General features: G+C 37.2%; 1 protein-coding gene across 1 annotated transcript; it reads left to right on the top strand.

Moving 5' to 3' along the window:
- Nucleotides 1-124: 124 nt before the first annotated feature.
- exoc5 (exocyst complex component 5) lies at nucleotides 125-19344 on the top strand. Its single transcript, XM_056245482.1, has 18 exons — nucleotides 125-307; nucleotides 1640-1734; nucleotides 6502-6649; nucleotides 6788-6982; nucleotides 8635-8699; nucleotides 10834-10862; nucleotides 10951-11060; nucleotides 11168-11212; nucleotides 11314-11454; nucleotides 12337-12419; nucleotides 12574-12783; nucleotides 12873-13020; nucleotides 13133-13241; nucleotides 14549-14669; nucleotides 14762-14848; nucleotides 14957-15065; nucleotides 15198-15413; nucleotides 17804-19344. Exons 1-18 carry the CDS (start codon nucleotides 281-283, stop codon nucleotides 17990-17992), a joined length of 2127 nt encoding a protein of 708 aa, XP_056101457.1. The 5' UTR covers nucleotides 125-280; the 3' UTR covers nucleotides 17993-19344.
- The last annotated feature ends 2280 nt before the right edge of the window (nucleotides 19345-21624 follow it).

Raw genomic sequence — 21624 nt, 5'->3', positions numbered from 1 at the left:
GTGGTCGGAAAACGTACTGACGTAGGATCAGCCTTAACTAACGTCGCTGTTTTCAGCTACATTGGAGTAGAATTTTATAACTGATCTCAGATCTGCTTTCAAGCACACTGTCCCCGTATCCTCACCCCCTTTTTCTGTTTCCGGCCCGGTCATGGCAGCTGGATGCAGGAAGCAACTGTTTTCAGAATAGATATAAACAACAAGAAGGAAATTATAGTTTCGAAAGACGCTCTTTAAGGAGTATTTGCGGACTTACTTTTGCTTTCTGGCGCCTTGAAATATGGCTACGACAGCTCAGTTATTCGAGGTAAGTCTGTTTTTCTTTATTTTTAATATGGCACGGAAGCTGTCACGGTCTGCATTACAGCTTGCAGATTAACTGGTTTCATGGTTCATATAAGTGCATCATTCGCGTGCTGTATTCAATACATAGTTTAGTTTTGACATGATATTGACATGCTACAATGCAGGCAGTAGAGTATCAGTGAGAAGCTAAACACCAACTGTCTCAAAATACTCTGCTGTTCTAATCTGTTTGTGTTGGCAGACGACATGTTCAAGCAAAATTATGAATACAAGCTCTTCAGATTCTCTAGACCAGGGGGTTTTATTCTTTTAGATGCCACGTACCACAAAATATGATCATCCTCGTACCATGGACCCCCATCCTATCATTTAAAAGGCAGCTACTGTTTGTATTTTCATATGTAAAGACACAGTTTATATTGTGAATTAATTAAAGGCAGGGTAGGCGATGTTCCAGATTTTTTTTGTTATGCTGGTTGAAAGTCTCCTCACATCCTGGTAGCAATCTGTAAGTTAAGTGCTCTACATGTTTTATATGTACAGTATATACAGTAAATCATCTGTGAAAGGCGTCGGACCCTAAAATGTTCATCCAATCATTGCATTCGGTCCGATGTCCTACCTGCCTATCAACGTATGTTTTTCCATCAGCTCGTTTCATGATACGCCGAGTTAGACAGACGTCAGTCACCGAGCACCACAACCTAAACACCTTTTACAGTTCCTCCTGAACCAAAACAACAAGATTACGCTGCGTTCACGCCATAACTACTATAATTTGTAAGAGATTGAAACTTGACATTATACTCGGAGTGCAAATTTATCCGTTTTAATGGCAACACTGTCTGTTTAATGGCAGTCAGATGGTACAGGTCAGTCTTCTTTAAGTTGTTTATGTTCATTATTATTGTAATGTTATGTGCTTTGAGATATGAGGTAGTTTAACGCCGTCTCTCGTGATGATTTTGTTTGCTCCCAGCTTTACCATTCATGTGTTTTGGAGGCGTGGCTTTGGAAGGGAGTGAGGGATCTTATGCTTTCAAAGCTAGCTCGCTATTGCTAGCTGCTCCGAAAATTACCTAACCTAACTTTAATATTAGTGGAAAGTATTGTGGAAAATATTTCGTTTTTACTACATTTTTTTTTTTTTACTCACTGCAGTACTGGGCTATATGTATTTTTTTTTTTTTTTACTTTTCTACGCACCCCCTAGCAGCCCCCCTAGACTGTCTTCATATGCAGTCCAGATTATCCTTATTTTATCTTAGCTTATTTATCTTTGCATGTCATTAGCAATTACATTTTTGCTTCTTCATCTTTATCATCTTACCAGGAGCCGTTTGATGCTGATGAGTATATTGAGAGACTGGCATGGAGAACACCTGGAGGAGGTTCCAAAGGAGGTGCGGAGGCGTTTGACCCCAAAAAGTGAGTCACAAAATATTGATGATTGTCAGAAACATACACCACTGGTCATATGTTTTGGAATTCTTGACTTTGATTTTATGTTTCTCATGTTATTAAAAAACCTTTTGATCTAAAGACTTCTACTTAAATGTTTGAAATAAGTTTTGTAGACAAGCATACATTTGCTTATGTGTGAATTTCTTCTTGAAAAGTTGTCTGGGATAGTAAATGAAAGCAAGACGGCCGGTGTAGATGGAAACAATTCCGGTGCTGTGGTGTGTAAAAAGAATCTCAGAATGCACATCATGAAATTGATTAAGACCAGAATGTGCAGAGCTGTAATATAGCCAAAAGTTGGCCATTTTATAGAAACAGAATTATAAGATACTTTTAATTTAACATTTTTTATTTTATTTTAAAAACACATTTTGATAGTGACTGTAGTAGACTGAGACAAAGAGGTGAATGGGATGTGAACAGTTTCATTTGTCTTCTCTTATAGTATTGATTACTATTATTCAAAATGTGGATAATCATAAAGAATGTGTAATGAGGATACAATTTTGACTGAGCATACAGTTTTTAGATTTTATTAATTTTTCGACGCTGCAGCTGTTGAAATATTTATATAAATCCATTTTGCATTTTTTTTCCAAATAAGGGCAGAAATTGAAAAAATAAATGTCTGGCAGATTCTATGCCTTCTGGGCGTAGTTGTACATACAGTGACCAAAAAAGTTGACGCTTAAGCCACATTTCAAGTTTGCTTGAATATTGTTGCATTATAACAAAATATTAAACCAAGTGGTATTTATTTTAAAGAAATGTAACACAAACATTTTTCAAGCAAAACATTTTACAAAAATAAATCAAATTTTTTTTTTAAAATAATAATGAAATAAAAATGTATTATAAATAAAAATAATAATAAATAGTACATTTCAAATAATAAATCAATAGATATATTGTTTAAAATTAATGCAAGTATTTGGGCACTTTCTGGTTGTCCAATGTTGGACAACATGTGGAACATTTAGTTCACCCAAAAAATGAAAATGCTGTCATTATTTACACTGTCATGTTCCAAACCTGTAAGACTTTTGTTCATCTTTGAAACACAAATCAAGATATTTTAATGAAATCTGAGAGATTTCTGTCCCTCCATTGGCAGGCTGTGCAACTACCACTTTGATGCTTCAAAAAGTTCACAAAGAGCTCGTAAAACTAATCCATGTGAATTGAGTTGTTTGGTCTAATTTTTCTGAAGAGACTCGATTGCTTTATATGATGAACAGATTGAATTTAGGATTTTATTCACATTTAAACATTCCTCAACTCACACATCAGTTGTGGTAAACGGAAGCTCGAGCATGTTTGTTTGACGTGCGAGAACCAATGAGGTTCATCATGTTACGCAGCACGTTTGAGCTTCTGCAAGAACCAATGAGGTTTGTTCTCGCGAGTCAAGCAAGTACGGTTGAGTCCCTGATCAATGTTTAGATTTGAATAATAGCTTTTCATCATATAAAGCGATTGAGTCTCTTCATAAAATTTGGACTAAACTCCTTGATAGAAATAGATTAGCTCTTTGTGAACTTTTTGAAGCGTCAAAGTGATAGTTGCGTAGATTGTCAATAGAGGGACAGAAAGCTCTCGGGTTTCATCAAAAAGATCTTCATTTTTGTTCCAAAGATGAACGAAAGTCTTACGAGTTTGGAATGACATGAGGTTGAGTAATTGATGACAATTTTTCATTTTTGGGTGAACTAACACTAATGATGATGAACTACACCTGTGGCTACATTGCTATGAAATCTGTGTGAAGTTCAGGGGAACTGGCTTCAAACATCCACCTTGAGATTACTTTGTTAAATGTAATTAGTAAAGTTTTTTTTTTTTTTTTTTTTTTTAGCAAAAAGGTCTAGCACAATTTATATGCAGATGCCTCTTGGTTTACCACAATGTCACAGATGTTTTTCTAATACAAAGAAATACATTTTTTAGTGTGAAAAGTGAAATGAAACTTTTTCAGTTCCTTTCATAATCATTTTATAGTGTCCACAATCACAACTTGACTATTTTGACAGTCATTTTACTTTCACAGTCAAAAGCATAAAAAAGACATGAAGTTTACTTTAACACACACAGACACACACAGCAAAAGTGCTTTTGACTGCCAGAGCAGAAACATCGCCCCAAATTTTACACCAAGCTCTCAAATAACCGACCATGAAGAGGCTGTTGTGAGCTGGGCAAACCATTGACTTACAAATGATGGGAGAGAACAAATTTGAGTGGAAAAGATGGAGAGGAAAAAGAACTTAAGCTGCCAGCAGCGTTTAGGGAATTACGGTGATATGAGATTATATACTCATCACTTCAGAATGTTTTGCTACCACCCAGAGAATCCAAACTTGCTGAGTTCGAGCTTTTGACTTTGCTGTCCTACAAGTTCTTTGAAATGCAGCTGACGAAGCTTTTGGTTGTATGTGTGAGGTTTCCTAAATATTTGCGCACACACACACACAGCACGAAGAGGCTCTTTTTATGAAGAACCACAATTTATGGTAACAGGCCATTAGCTGATTTGCTGCCGAGGTAAGTGCTTATGTGATCTTGACAAATAAGATGCTCTCCCTGGATGCTTTTTCGCTTCACAGTTTGAGATCCGTCTATTTGGAGAAGTATTCATGAACGATAAATGAATCTCAGCCCAGCATATAATGATCCCTGCCATTGAGCTGGTTTCGGGATCTGGGAACAGAGCTTCAGGCATTTTCATATTATTGGTCAGGTTTTATATAACATTTCCTCACAGATTACATGCTAGCCAAGCTAACCTAATTTGGGACGTAAGCCTGCATCTCGCAAATCAGACTGTGAAATGGATCCTTTTTCAGCGTTCTGTGGACACAAAGAGTGTTCTTTGGAGCGCTCATCGAAGCCTCCGCTCTAGTGTACTTTTCATGTATGAAAATGACTCCAGACTTCTGGCTAAAATCTACTTTGTCAGTGATTTTCTTTCATTTGGCTAGTACCTAGTATCAACATAGCCCATCTGCACACATTTTAACATAAAGTGAGATCCAGAAGTTTGTGACCACTTGTGAAAATGCTTCTTTTGTTAATTTCTGTATCTTTTTTTCACCAATTATATTGTCAGCACAACGTTTTGATTGAAGCTTAAAAAAATGTAAATGAATTTCAGAATTTTCTGAGCATTTTCCTGCACATATCTGTAAATCCTGATGATTTGATTGTTATCCCGCATGATTTGAGAATGTTAGGAAGAGAATTATTATTAAAAGAAGAAAATCTGATCATCTGTACAAATGAATTTACATTCAAATTTGGTTATGACCTAGAAAGGGTACAGAATAGTACAGAATATTTGTTCATTTTACATTCTTTCAGATTTTACAAAACCTAAAACCTGTTTATTTCCATGTTTGAAAAAATAAAATCCAGATTTTCTTTGATCTCTTTTTAACTCCACTAAATCAATAGAATTGGTAATGATTAATAGCATTTAAGTATGTTAATTTTATTAATTTTATGACCATATCCACACAAAGAGGAATATAACATGGAAAACAGGACTTTCCTTGCTCTTTTACAATAAGTGTTCATACTGTTCAAAAGAACAGCGCTTATTTGAAATATATATATATATTTTTGTAACAATGTAAAAAAAGTCTCTACTGTCACTTTTAACCTATTTAATGCATTCTTGCTGAATAAAAGTTTTAGTTTTTTTAAACAAGTCTTATTGACTTGAACAGTAGTGTAATTTTATATCACAAAATTAAGCTTAAAAACAGGTTGATCAGTATGTTTCAGTTAATATGTCAAAACTACCAGCGCTCTAACATATGACCACCCAGATTAATCAACCCTCCTTTTCTAGCATACACACAGTCCATGCATTCTCAATAATAAAGACAGCAAGCATATAATATCATCCATTACAAAGCAAACATAAATGTTTAAGCCTACTTGCAAGGCTTATGTTGAAAGTATATAATAATAAATTATAGTAGTAATATTGCATCACTATGTAGTTTATGCATGTAGTGAATGAACAGCACACTTACAAGTTTTAAAATACAGAGGTGTTGTGAAACTAAATTGGGTTTTTGCTGCAAGAAGCCAAGAATGACATTATAAGTGGACTTCAGGGAGAAAAATAAATACTATAGCAAGCAAGCAAATTTATTTATATAGCACAACGATTATCATACGATTCAAGAGCCATATATATTTGAGTATCATTGGCATAACTATGGTAGTTAATGTTGTTGTTCTGTAGAATTTGGCCTAGAGGTAGCATATAGAGATTGAACAGAAGCGGTCTGAGAACTGATCCCTGTGGAACTCCACATGTCATAGCCACCCTATCAGATTCATAATTACCAGCGGTGACAAACTACCTCTGCCCATCTAGGTACGATCTGAACCAATCAAGTACTGTCCCGGAGAGTCCTACCCATTTTTCCTGTTATTTTATCCAGCAGCTCATTTGCATTTAAAGGGACATACACAAAAGCGGTGCGTTTTTGCTCACCCTCAAAAAGTGACATTTTTAACATGCTATATAAAAATATATGTGGGGTATTTTGAGCTAAAACTTCACATACACACTCTGGGGACATCAGAGACTTATTTTACATCTTGTGAAAAGGGCATTATACCACCCCTTTAATGTTTTTAAAACATTTAAAATGCTTGTCAAGTCAGAAATTGTGTTTTGCCGCCTGCAGCTCTTTAATGTCATGTCTTTGGTTCCAGGTTGCTGGAAGAGTTTGTGAACCACATTGAGGAACTAAAACTGCTGGATGAAAGAATCCAAAGGAAGGTGGAGAAGTTGGAGCAGCAATGCCACCGGGAAGCCAAGGAGTTTGCCCACAAGGTCCAAGACCTGCAGAGGAGCAACCAAGTCAGTGGCCTTTACATTTTTGCATTTTTTTTTTCAAAAGACAAGGAGCTTTAAACCATTTGGATAACCTTGTGTTACTTTACCATCAATTACATGTATCAGTATAACCTTCTCTTTCTTTTGTATGCTGTTTCAAAGGTAGCTTTCCAGCACTTCCAGGAGTTAGACGAGCATATCAGTTACGTGGCCACCAAGGTGTGTCACCTGGGAGATCAGCTGGAAGGAGTCAATACACCAAGACAGAGGGCAGTGGAGGCTCAGAGACTCATGACATACTTTAACGAGTTCCTGGATGGAGAGCTGCGTAGTGATGTCTTCAACAATCCTGACAAGGTCAGATTTAGATAGACTGCCTGGTAATACTACATCAGAAGTACTCGACTTAAAAATCCAGGAAGCCACATTAAAACCACAAATGATACAGAGGGCTGAAATCATATATTATTGTTTCTTTTTCTGTGTAAAAAAAGTCAGTTTCAGGTCTGTTTCATTCTAAATGTAGCTACATCATTCAGAATCATGGACATGATCTGAGTGAATTCAATTTATGTGTGGCATCAGTCATAAAACTAGGTTGTACATGAATGTCATCTTTTGAGGATAGAAGTTAATAGTGTTTTAAGTTAATGCATGTATGGCAGGATGTGATTCCATAAATCATCCAAAGCCTGGTTTATGTTTGACACATTTGTACAATGCACTGTGCCCATCTTACATTCTTCCCTTCTTTGTCATCATCATTTGTAGTACAATTGATCATGCCATTTTGGATGATGCCTAGTTATGCATGTATAACGAGCTCACGTCAGAGTCCGGTTGCACCAACTGTGCAAAAGTTACAACTTATTCATATAGCTTATTCACTTCTAAATATTTTGCTCCACAACAGGACTTTCTAGACAGTGGTCTATGTTGAGGTTGTAACCAAAGCAATTGTTGCAACCAAAGCTGCTAAAATTTTGTTCAAACTCAACAGTGATGCATACCGCTATAATGAATGCCTGAGGCTAGTATATGTGGCCTGCTTAGATGTTGGTGTACGCCAACTTAATTGGAAATGACACTTTATAAGTTAATCTCTCAAGTCACTCGTAATGATGTGACCAAACCTGGGTGGCAAGTCTTACATCTTCTGAAGCTATTAGCATAAGGCCACCAACAAGCTTCTAGAGAGCCATGTGGGAATATACCCGCCAGACTTTTCAATATTTCTCAAGACGTACACGCCTCCAGAAGAGAAAAGAGGGGAAGTGAGAGGAGCTGCCGGTGAAAGGAAAGGGAAATGGAAGGAACGAAGGCTGGGTTAATCCCTGTGAAAGGGAGGGCCAGGCCCAGGCAGCGAGGAGACAAGCGCCGGTAAAACCCCCTACTGCTGGGAAACGGCTACATCACTTACATGGGATTTAGCTAATCTTAGCTGGGGGACAGATACTTAGAAAACCTCAGCGAGGAGAGCGGAAAAGGGATGGATCCACCTCACGGGAGCACAATAATGATGTTAGCTGAGGCAGGCAGGAAAAGGAGAGTAGGAACAGAGGATATGTGGACAGCAAGGCCTTTCGGATCGCCTTTTTCTTCTCCTCGTCTATCGGGCGAGAGGTGGGGGGTTCTTGTCGGGGTCCTGTTTTTGCCTAGACCTCCTACCTGCCTATGGGGACAGATTATGGGAGGTGATTTACTGAGGGATTAGCCATTGTCCATTCTTAATAGTCATGAGTGAACTTAAGATGTTGGCTGGGCAGCGGTTGACGGACAGGGGTTAAGGTCTGATGCTGATGAGGTTCAGGTGTGCAGGGCTGAGCTAACTCTTATCATCCTCATGGTGGACGAGAAGAGCGAGGGACGCAAACGGGAGGGAAAGATTTACCATAGGCTGATCCCTAGATTTAAGGGTGCTGCCTCTGGCCTCTGTTCGTGTTTTGAGGTGTCTGTCCTGTAATGACCATTTTCCGTCTCTCACCACAGTCTCTTCTCATCCCAAACAGATAAAAGAAGCTGCAGACATCATTCAAAAGTTGCACCTGATAGCTCAGGAGCTGCCGTTTGATAGGTAAGCGACCTGCAGATGGTGTCTTGGCCATATTGGAGGTTTGGGGTACGGCATACGGCATGGTGTGCTGTACAAGAGATCATATAAACAGTCAGCATGTTAACACCAAAATATACTTCGGTTTTTAACGTGTATGCTTAGCATGTGCGTACAGCTGTATGCATTGGCTTTTTGAAAGTTAACTCCATTGGATAATGTGTGTGATCTCGTTCGATATATGCGCACTAGAAAGTTTAATCCTTGTCGAGTGTCTGCACCGTAGTGTTGTCAAAAAATACCGACTTCGGTACCATGTCAGAACTGGAATATTAAAAATGTGACGCTTAGAGCGCTGTTGAGCGGAATCGTAAACACCTCTGATTGCCCATTGTACTCGCGTGCTCATCAGATATGTCTGTGATTGGCTACAATTATTAGCGCTTCAAAAACATGTTGAAAATATACATCAATGAGGCTCTTCACCGAGCGCTTACACAGATACACACGGGAGCGGTCCGCTGATAGACGGCTGTCTGTGCTTTCAAACGCTCCCGCTCCCGCTTTCAAAACACTTTCGAACACTTCAATGTGCTCTCAAACGCTCCCCTGCGTTGATCATTGTAGCCAATCACAGACATATCCGATGAGTGCTTGAACACAATGGCCAATCAGAGGTGTTCAATCCAATCAGTCCGCTCAGCAGCGCTCAAAGCGTCACATTTTTTAAATTTCAGTCGGTACTTTTGACAACTCTACTGTACCGTTTCTCTCCAGAAGAAATAAGCGCTTGTCAACATGGGTGTTTACTGTTCCGGTATTGTTTGTTTCTCTTCCATTTATTTTTCGACAGTAAAACAACAGCCTGAGCTAGTGTTGCCACAAATAAAATAAAAAAATTGTGCAAAAATGTAATGTGTGTGTGCACTGAGCAAACACAGTTTGCACCATGAGAGAAATATTAGCTTATTACGTCACACGGCCTTACCTATGTTTCACCCGTTTCAATTGAAACGGGCCCCGCCCTTCGAGGGGGCCCCAAGAGACCAGTAAAATCTCATTCAATTTCTCCGTAGGATATTGATTTTCAGCCATAATGTCTAAACCATTCAAGGTAGATTGACCACGAGCTACGAGGTTGTGAAATGAAAGTTTCTGCTCCTTTAAAAGCCACAAGCTACGAAATCAACCTTGTTATTTGCAAAACACTGACGTCTCTGATTGGTCGAACTCGCGGTTACCATGGCGACGTTAACCACTCCCGTGAACGGCTTAAGCGATCTGAAGTATAATATCGGTAGTTTATGTATTTACACCTTTGCCTTTTTTGCCGTTAGGTTAAAATGTTATTTTGAGCAGAAAAATAATTTTAAGAGGAAATGAAACGTACATATGCCAGTGGTGCTGAAACACGAAAGATATCAGACAACAAAAGAAAAGCTTCATTCAGTCTACCATAAGTGAAGTTACCCTGCGTGAAAAAAGGGCGAGGCTTATTCCAACGTAAAACGCTGTATAATTGTATAGTTTTAATCAAATAAGGTTGGATTATTTCTATGTTGAGCTGCCTGTTCATGAAGCTGAAAGTGCACGTAATAAAATAATATACCATTGATGCAAACCAACAGGAATCATTGCTTTTTCTCTGCTCTATTATGTTTATGTTTTATGTGGGTAGGGCCCCACATTAGTTATTGAAACGGGCCCCCAGATGCTAAAGGCCGCCACTGACTGTGCGTGACCCTAGTCTATGCGGAAAAAAACCAAGTATAGTTTGGGCTCAGTGCTGAAAAGTAAGTTATGCGCAACTAGCTTCACCAAATGCAGTTGCAAAAATATGCGCACACAAAAACAACAGGTTTCCAAACACTGCCTCCATTTGTCTTTGGTCATATTTGAAAATACAACCGAATGCTCTTCAAAGCAAGCAAATGTATTAATGCATTGGCCAAGAGTCAAGACATAACAAGTGAAAACTTTTTCATTTACAAAGTTTGTTTTGACTGTGTCTGAGATCTAAGCAAAAAGTTCAAACATGTTTCTTGTGATATTCTCTCACTGATCATGAATGATGTTAGTCTGAAAACAGATTTGTTTTAAATTCCCCCTGTTCTTCTCTCTTTCCCATGCTTGTTTTCCTCGTTATGACCCTGTTCAGATTTTCTGATGTCAAGGCCAAGATAGCAAGTAAGCAGCAGTAAACTAAACAAGACAATGTTATTTACCCATCTGCTAAATATGCAGCGTTAACATGCGCCCTGTGTTTGCTTGAAAGGTAAATATCATGACCTTGAGCGTCAGTTAATCCAGGAGTTCACCGCAGCTCAGCGACGGGGAGAGATTGGACGCATGCGTGAGGTGGCAGCAGTCCTGCTACATTTTAAGGTTTGAAGGGAGATACAATGAGAGCCCTCAAGATCATACCAGTTTATTTTGGACATGTGTTACATGTATAATATGAAATGTATTATTTCTTATCTTATTTGTTGTAGGGTTATGCCCACTGTGTGGATGTCTACATCAAGCAATGCCAAGAGGTATGTTCGCTGTTTCTGTTCTTTATATCCATCAAGAGTAAACTTGATTTTAGGCTCAATGTTTGTTTTGTTATATCACCTTGGTCTTTTGGTGTTTGTAGGGAGCGTATATACGGAATGATGTATTTGAAGACATTGCTGTTCTGTGTCAGCGGGTTAATAAGCAGGTTGGGGAGGTCTTCTGCAGTCCAGAGACTGTCATGGCCAAACTGATTCAGAGCATCTTTGAGAACAAGATACAGGTACATAACACAGTTATTAGTGCTGCTTGCTAAGCCTATTGCTGCTTTGGGTTATGATATGAACAAAGCAAATTTTACCTGGGTACGATAAAAAAAAATCTGTTGACTTAAAGAAGGAAAAGGATCCATACCAAGGGAATGTAATATAGTACTTACTTTGGGTTGAGGCAATAAACATTATAAGCATTATAGCTGTGACTTAATAAAAAATATTCTTTATTCAGAACAATCTAGTTGCATCTTGCCATTTGTACTGCGTAGTGTTGTTACAATATCAAATGTCAGTAGTCTGTACCTGTACAAGTAACATTTCTTGGTTTTCTGTACCAATTTGTGTACCAAAGCAAAAACTTTTGTAACACACTGCCTTTAAATAAATATAGGTATATAAGTTCATTATTAATGCTAATTATTTTTAATAAGTAAATAATACATTAAAACATAAGCATTTAGCCTTTTTTCAATTATATAAACATTGTTTTGAATCTATTATTTATATTGTGGTTGGTTATAATGAAAGCGCACAGAATGCCTCTGATTGGCCATTTTTATTTTTGTGTGTAATTTGGCATAGCTTACAAGAGCGCACGCAAAAATATGTGTGGGAGTCTATAAAAGCTGCTGCCTATCAACAGGTTCTGCATCGGGTCGGTATTAGCAATACTACAGAAAGGATTGAATTGTTAAATTTGTAACATTTCAGAATCAAGTATTAGTGTTGTCAAAAGTACCGGTACTTCGGTACCGTATTTCACACATTACCTTTATTCACCTGTCAGATTAGGTTATGTAAATATAGAGCAAACCCAGAAATAGACACACTTGGTATATCTCATTTTTAAATAACCAAATTGGCTCAAATGGTCCTTTTTATGATTTCAGGCTCATGTTAAAGAAAAACTAGATGAGACCCGCAACTCTGATGTGGAGCAATACCTCAAGAACCTCTATGACCTCTATACACGGTATCAATCAGTTTTTCGTTATTATTATTTAATTATTATAATTGTTCACTTTTGCTCTCATCAAACACCTTTTTTTCTGAAATGGTTTAAAGTCTCACATGTTTGTGCTTTACTGAACACCGGTTTTGATCTGTTATAACCCGTTTGTTTTTAGGACAACGGCACTGGCTGCTAAACTCACAGACTTCAACTTGGGCTCAGACAAGCACACATTTCTATCTAAGCTGATAAAGAATATCTTCTCCTGTTATCTGGAGAGCTACATAGACATGGAGCGACAATATCTGCAAAACCGCAGCGGCATGATTCTTCAGCGCTATTATGACTCTAAGAACCACCAAAAACGCCCTGTAGGCACTGGAAGGTGAGAAACTGTTGGTTTGTTGTTGTTTTTTTCTTTCCATTCTTTTTCCAAAACTACTTTGAAAAAGTTTCTTCTCCTCATTTTGACAGTATCCAGGAGCTGAAAGAGCGGATCAGACAGCGCACTAACCTGCCGCTGGGACCTAGTATTGACACACATGGAGAGACTCTCCTCTCACAAGAGGTTGTTGTCAACCTGCTACAGGAAACCCGGCATGCCTTTGAAAGATGCAACAAGGTATAGGAATCTTCAGCGCTGATTTGTTACAAAATGCTTGAATTTTATAATGTCATTCTTAGTTGGAAGTTGTGGGCCATAAACATCGATCTACTTTCTGTCTTTGTTACAGTTGTCGGATCCAGCAGATCTACCAAAAAATGCCTTCTCCATTTTCCTGATTTTGGTGGAGTACCTGTGTGTGGACCATATAGACTACGCTCTTGAGATTGGGCTGTCAGGTATGGCAAACACCGTCTAAAACATGAAACAGTTGAGATTATACTACACAGTATGTGAGCAACCATTTTCATTCAGCGCATGACCTCCATTGTACAGTGTTACTCATTCCTACACCTGCAGTTTATGCTATTTAAATTCTTCTTATGAGTATAGAAATTGTAATTACAGGTTTGTTTAAATCAAGGTTATTATCGTAAACTAAACTGAAGACTAATTTTAAAAAACTGAAACTAAAATAAATGTTAATGACTCTGAAATGAACTAAAATTATTATTTAATATTTAGTTTTGTTTATTCCCACCTGCTACTGTAACATAAACATGCCACTAGAGGACGATAATACACAGGCCTATTGACATGTTTGTGTAAGCAACAGCAATGTGAGAATCACTACTGTCATGGAGTAAACCCAACCAACAAGGAACTTTAAAATTGTGTTTTTTTTAAGCCTGCTAAAGTAATGGAAATTATTAAAATACTGAAATGTCTATTGTGGATATAAATTTTGTAGTTATGTTCTGCTCTAACATATCTAAGCGGATAAATATTGCAATTGTATAGAGTTAAACTTTCTTGAAAACCACAGTAATGTGTAATTGTATGCACAAAAAAAGTGTTGGGGTGGTTCTTTTTTAAATTGGTCAAACCAGTTCACAAGATTGTTTGAATTAATCAGTCTGAAATTGAATCAAAATAAGTTTTAATTCTTATTCATAAATTCTTTAAATAAATTAATATCCAAATGAGAGGTCATACTGTAGAAATGTATCAAAACTTGTGGGAACTGTTATTTACAAATTTATAAAAGATACTACATACGATCACATTACACAAATGTATCTTTTCCCCCATTCGTCATTCATCTCTTAATATAAAAAATATTTAAAAAATTATAATGTACTGAAAAACTTACCAACAAAAACTAAACTAAATTGCAGTGAGAAATTGAAATTAAAACGGTAATGTGTGTGATTAGCTTTGTGTAGTAAATTGTAACCGCCAAACTTATTTGGAATTATGTGTAAGTGAAACTGTAGTGCTTTGCATTCACAAATTATGTCAAGAGACTCAATGAGCGTTTATTTGAAGTGTTGGCATACAAGCCACAATGTTTGGAAAACTCTAAAGTCAGAGCTCAAAATGAAAACACTGCGTTTCCCACTAAGATATTGCAATTCATGTGGTAAAATCCAACGGCAGCATTAGTTCCAAGTCTAAACAAACACCTTTGCACCAAATTAAATGAATGAATCTGAAGTGGACTGAACATGACAGTGCTCTCTTATTTGTCTTTCGACTTGCACAGCCATCCCATCGGCGGATGCCAAAAATGCCAACCTCTACTTTTTGGATGTGGTTCAACAGGCCAACACAATCTTTCACCTCTTTGATAAGCAGTTTAACGATCATCTTATGCCTCTTATTAGGTGAGTTTGACTGACTTTGCTTCCCTAGCTTCTGACTGTTTGTCTCTGCGCCCGCTGACTGGTGACCTTTGTTTGAACTCTGACCCCGGTAGCTCCTCTCCTAAGTTGACGGAGTGCCTGCACAAGAAGAAAGAGGTGATCGAACAGATGGAGGTGAAGCTGGACACCGGGATTGATCGGTTGGTTCATAGCTCTGTTTGAAGGAGCTCCTTTCTTAAAGTCTTTCACTTCACCATTGCCATTAAATGCAATTTTTGTGACATTTTCTAATATTTCCTTGTTTTTAGGACACTAAATTGCATGATAGGCCAGATGAAGCAAATCCTGGCGACTGAACAGAAGAAAACTGACTTCAAGCCAGAAGACGAGAACAATGTCATGATACAGTACACTACAGTAAGATCTTAGAAAAGATCACTTTGTGACAGTGAAAAGATCACTTTGAAAACCTTAGAAAGATTTTTAGTAGCCATATTCTGCCCGATTCTACTGTGCTTAATGTCATTTTTCCTGTGCTCCTTCTTCAAGGCATGCTCAAAGGTGTGTGCCTATGTGAGCAAGCAGGTGGAGCGTGTGCGGAGGTCCATGGATGGTAAGAATGTGGACACGGTTTTGACCGAGCTGGGTGTGCGCTTCCACAGGCTGATCCATGAGCACCTGCAGCAGTTCAGCTACAGCTCCATGGGTGGCATGCTTGCTATCTGTGACGTGGCAGAATACCGTCGCTGCGCCAAAGATTTCAGGGTAAGGAGAGGTCAAAGTTTTATTTATAATGCCTTTAAGGGATAGTTCACCCAAAAAAAGAAAAGTCCATCATCATTTACTCACCCGCATATCGTTCCAAACCCGTAAGACTTTCGTTCATCTTCGAAACACAAATGAAGTGAAATCTGAGCGACTTCTGTCCCTCCATTGACAGCTACGCAACTATGATGCTTCAAAAAGTTCATAAAGAGATTGTAAAACTAATCCATATGAATTGAGTGGTTTAGTCCAAATTTTCTGAAGAGACTCGATCGCTGTATATGATGATCAGATTGAATTTAGGCTTTTACTCACATATAAGCATTGATCAGGGAACATAAACAGAAGCTCAACCGAACCTGCTTGATGCACGAGAATGAACCTCATTGGTTCTCGCACATCAACATGCTTGAACTTCCATTTATTATAACTGATTTGTGCATTGATGAATGTGTTTATGTGAATTAAAGCCTAAATTAAATCTGTTCATCATATAAAGCGATCGTGTCTCTTTGGAAAAGTTGGACTAAACCGCTCAATTGGTTAGTTTTATGATCTGTTTACTATCTTTTTGAAGTAGTGGTAGTTGTGTAGCTGTCAATGGAGGGTCAGAAAGCTCTCATATTTCATCAAAAAGATCTTCATTTGTGTTCTGAAGATGAACGAAAGTCTTACAGGTTTGGAACGACATGAGGGGGAGTAATTAATGACAGAATTTAAATTTTTCTGTGAACTAAATAATAAAATCTGAACAATTTCTGTACCTTCTTTAAAAGTACATTCCTTCTAAACTTTGACACTTCAAAAACAGGGGGGTTTCATGACACTTTAAAGACTTGGTAAAAGTAATCCATATGAATCAAGCCGTTTAGTCAAAATCTTCTGAAGAGACACAATCACTTTATATGATGGCTTTTATTCTCATATAAACATGGATCAGTGCACATATGTAGAGGTCATCAAATATGGTCAACTTTTTTGTTAAACCAAAAAGTAAAGCTGTGTATATAGTTTGCTAAATGAATGAATATAGATGATATAATGATACAAATAATAATTACACTGTCTACCAGTCGAAAGTTTAGAATCGTTAAGATTTATTGGTAGCACTTTACAATAAGGTTTCATTAGTTAACATTATTTAATGTATGACCTAACAATGAACGAAACATTTGTTTCAAGATGTATTAATCTTTGTTAATGTTAGTTACTAAAAATACTGTCGTTTATTGTTTGTTCATGTTAGTTCACAGTGCATTAACTAATGTTAACAAACACCAACTTTTGATTTATTATATATTAACAATTTATTAGTAAATGTTGAAATTAACATTTAATTTAGATTAATAAATGCTGTAGAAGTATTGTTCATTCTTAGTTCATGTTAGCTACAGTTAACTAATGAAACCGTATCAATTTATTATTGTTCTGAAAAAAAGTCTCTTATGCTAATTATTTAAAAAAGTGCCATTTATTCCTGTGATGCAAATCTGAATTTTCAGCATCATTACTCCAGTCTTCAGTGTCACACGATCCTTCAGAAATCATTCTAATGCTGATTTACTGCTCAAGAAACATTTCTTATTATTATTATTAGTTGAAAACAGTTGTACTACTTAATATTTTTGTGCAAAGCATGATTAAAAAAAATATATATATATTTGCAGGAACATTTGAACAAAGTTCAAGAGAATAGCATTTCTAATTTATGCAAGATTATAAAATGTTTTTGCTGTCACTTTTTATCAATTTAGTGTGTCCTTGTTGTATAAAAGTGTTCATATCTTTCTTTTCGTTTTTCAATCTTACTCCCCAAACTTTTCCACAACATTGATAAGAAATGTTTCTTGAGCAGTAAATCCGCATATTAGAATGATTTCTGAAGGATCATGTGACACTGAAGACTGGAGTAATGATGCTGAAAATTCAGCTTTGACATCACAGGAATAAAGTACATTGTAAAATATATTACAATGGAAAACAGTTATTTTAATACTATTTCACAGTATTACAGCTTTTACTATATTTTTGTTCAAATAAAAGCAGCCTTGGTGAGCAGAATAGATGTCTTTCAAAAAAAAAATCCCTACAATTGGTTGCTAAAACTAAAAGTGTCATCAAATTAGTCAACAATATTCAATTACCTTTTTTTTTTTTTTTTATCTGTCAATTAAAAAATATCGAAATGCCTAATAATGAGGAAATTCTAATACTTTCTTTCCCTTTCAACCAACCAGCAAGTAGCAAATGATGCAGCTAAAATTAAACTTCTAGCTTCAAAGTATTTTCATGTCACATTTTTAAGATAAATTGGACAGTTTTTATTTCTTCAGATATATTAGGCATGCCCTAAAGCAGTGGACTAACAGCTGCATCTACACCCTCCACAGGTCCCTCTGGTGCTCCAGCTGTTTGACACGCTTCACGCTCTGTGTAACCTCCTGGTCGTCGCTCCGGACAACCTCAAACAGGTGTGCTCTGGAGAGCAGCTGACCAACCTGGACAGGAACCTCCTCCACGCTTTCGTTCAGCTGAGAGTAGACTATCGCTCCGCCCGACTGGGCCGGCATTTCAGCTAATGACTGACGGGGCTGTCCCATCACCGCACTGCCGTCCGTTCAGCGCTGCCAGAAACACAAGTGGCCAAACTAGAGTGTCTTTGTCAATGATTCAGTGTGGAAATTAAACTTTGTGTTTAAAGAACAAAAGAGCAACTGTTTCAAAGCCCAACACGTCCCAGGTTGCTCCGTTTTAAGTTAACCCTTTTTGTTCTACATGCACGTTTTAATGCGAGCATATAGCGTTTCATCTCAGATTTGCTCATATTTTGTTCATGATTTTAAACATTTCAGAGGATAAATAAGAGTAGATGGATGTTTTGTACATTTTCCTTGTGTTTCTGGCTTCTAATGGAGAGAGGATGATGGTAGATGAACTGAGGTGGACCACTCGAATGGACTTGGGTGGTCAAGAGACTCCATTTTTATTTGCTTTTATTTTGATTATGCCAAATCCATCCTCTTCTGGGACGAAAGGGGCGGTCCAGCACGCTGCTCTGGATCAATGAGTTTGTCCAGCTCATTTCACTCAGGCTCTTGTGCACACATAGGGCTTCACAGAGATGACAGTTACTGTTTTGAGTTGAACAATGCAGGTGTTATACAAATGTTCATTTCATTTCCTAAATTAATGTCACACTCTTACAAATACAATTGTTTTAAACACGAGTACATGAACTAGTTTAGTTTTAAGATTCATTTAGAGCTGTTTAATGCTGAATCCTGTCGATGAAATTACATTAGAATGGCGTTTTAATTTCTGGCTGATTTACATGCAAACTTCCAAAGCTGGCCTTTCCCCGTGTGCTCAATGCTAAAATAATAACCTCATACATGAAATACAATGTTTCTGAGATGTAAATGATAATTATTGCATCTGTGCTAACAACCCTGCTGCTCACTAAAATCAAAGTAATATTTGCATACACTCATATAGCATTCACATAATTAATGAAGAAATGATTGGCGCACAGCACAATATGAGGCAAACAGCTTTGAGAGTTGTATGAGGTTTCAAAGGGCTGAGGTCACATGGTGTCGGGATTTTGCTCTGATTCTTTCTTTGCTTTTTGTATTCTGACATTGTATGGTCACAAACTATTAATCCAAGAGAGTTTCATCTGACAGGGCAGGGGTGTGTTGAATGCAGTTATGTCATATGACTAGTTGAACTAACCCTTAACCTCTGTTGAAGAGGCAGGGGTCACGATCTGTGACCTCTAGGCATGACCTAGGTGTGCGAGTGGTAGAAAGGATTAGGTGATTCTGTTATACTGTACTGATTTCAAACATGAATTTATGTCAAAATGATGCTACATATGAGCTGATTCCTCTGTACAAGCTGCTCATTATAATCAGTTATTTCCATAAATAAAAAGTGTGAAACAATGAGACAAGTTTCATTGAGGGTGGCCTCAAAGCCCATGCAGTAGCCTACATATTTCTGTCCTGATCAAGTGTTTATTTATTTCATAAAATATGATCCAAACTATTATTAAACTGAAAATGTTACAGGTTGAAAAAAAAACTCAAATCAAGGACGCATAATGGTGTATTTTAAATCATTTCACTACTTTGGTTTAAGCAGAATAAGCAGATGTTGCCATTTTACAGTGTCCCACAGGTGCTATGCATTCATTTCTAAAATGAAAAATTGGCTGTTTATTATGAAATTTTACGGGTGTTTCTTGATTTTTCTCTCCTTAGCTTCAAATTATTCCAGGCATGTATTTCTTGGAATATTGTCGTAATTGGTAATTAATTAAACTTTTAATAGAAATATTTTCCCTCTGTATTTTAAATTTGGAATAATTTAGAAACATGAATTAAAAAATGTATTTACATCACAAGATATACCGGTAATGAAAATTTAAAATTACATGAAGTTAGATTTTTAGAATTTCATTTTCAGAATTTCATTTTAGAATTTCTCATATTTTTATGTTAATATTATTGTTCCACTCTAGTCACCTACCTTCACTCTTAAAAATAAAGGTTCAAAAAAGGGGTTTTCATTGCGATGCCATTAAAGAAACATTTTGGGTTCCCCAAAGAACCTTTCAGTGATCAGTTCTTAAAAGAACCAAGTGTGAAATACATTTTAATAATCTAAAGAACTTTTTTTTTCCACTATAAAGAATCTTTTGGGGAGTGGAAAGGTTCCCTGAATGTCGTTATAACCTTTATTTGGTGTAGTGTCAAGTGAAGGCACTCTAAAAAAAAAGGTTCTTTATTGGCATTGATGGTTCCGTGATATTGCTCAAAGGGTTCTTTATCTTGAAAAAAGGTTCTTTAGATTATTAAAATGTTCTCACATTAAAGGTATAGTTCACAAATGAAAATTATCTCACAATTTACTCACCCTCAAGCCAACAGGTGTATATGACTTTCTTCTTTTAGCCAAACACATTCGGTAAAAATAAAAAATATCCTGGCTCTTCCCAGCTTTATAATAGGAGTGAATGGTACCTTAGAGTACCATCATAAAAGTAATCCATATCTCCAGGGGGTTTAAATAAAGGCCTTCTGAAAATATCCATATTTATAACTTTATAAACCATAATCGCTGGCTTCCGGTAATGGCCGTCCTCGAGTCGAGTTCCGGCGGAAGAGTGACCTCTGACCCGACGCATGCTGAAGTTATAAAGTTATAAATATGGATATTTTTCTTACAAAAACGCATCACTTCGCTTTAGAAGGTATTTTATTAACCCCCTGGAGCCATCTGGATTACTTTTATGATGGATAGATGCACATTTTTAGGCTTAAAAAAAGGTGCCATTCACTCCCATTATAAAGATTGGAAGAGCCCGTATATTTTTTAATATAACGCCGATTGTGTTTGGCTGAAAGAAGAAAGTCATATACACCTAGGATAGCTTGAGGGTGAGTAAATGATGGACTAATTTTCATTTTGGGTGAACTAACAATAATTATAAGTTATATGGCATCACTGTGAAACCCTGTTTTGAAACCCTTTAAGAGTTTGCACTAAGTGTAGCCAATAATCAATAAAGTTAATGAGTTTTATGTATTTAGATGTTCTTCTTCAAACAGACTCAATAGATCTTTGAAAAAATTAGACTCTTCTCAAGGACTCATCGTGTATTCTTAACCATGAAGGTTTAGGGTAATATCTTCCCAAAGGAGGAAAATTATTCCCGCGACTTAAAAGACAAAATGGGAGAAAACTGCAAAGCTTAACCACCCAGCAGTGTTTAAGATGTGTGCGGTCGTCACGGCCAGGGAAGGCCGAGAGAGATAGAAACGCTCCAGAGCTGAACTGAGCTTCTGTTTCCACCACAGTGTGCCGTTTCTACAATGGTAAACAGGCAAAGTTAAACAGCACTATTAATTAGGCTAATATGAATATGATCACTGCCAGGGAAATTCAATTCTCTCAGCCCTAATCACAACTGGATAGCTTGTAAAAAATATTTTGTTAGGCCCTGGTGCAAACAGCGTGGCCTTTTCCAAACATTTGAGAACTATTTGTTTTGCATGGCGATTAACGCTTTGCTCGTAGCGCGGGAAGCGGAGGGGCACGATAACCGTTGAGAGACGGCTCCCGCGGGAACGGCTGACTCAGGGCGAGTGTGTGAACGCAACGTGGACGCTGCTGTTGTTTATGGAGGCCTGTGTGTGTGTTTGAG

This window comes from Rhinichthys klamathensis, unplaced genomic scaffold, assembly GCF_029890125.1.
Source record: "Rhinichthys klamathensis goyatoka isolate OS25496 unplaced genomic scaffold, OSU_Roscu_1.1 h1tg000032l_1, whole genome shotgun sequence".
NCBI classification, from domain to species: Eukaryota; Metazoa; Chordata; class Actinopteri; order Cypriniformes; family Leuciscidae; genus Rhinichthys; species Rhinichthys klamathensis.
Note: the sequence above shows the minus strand (reverse complement) of the source record. Positions and strands in the feature narration are given on the sequence as shown.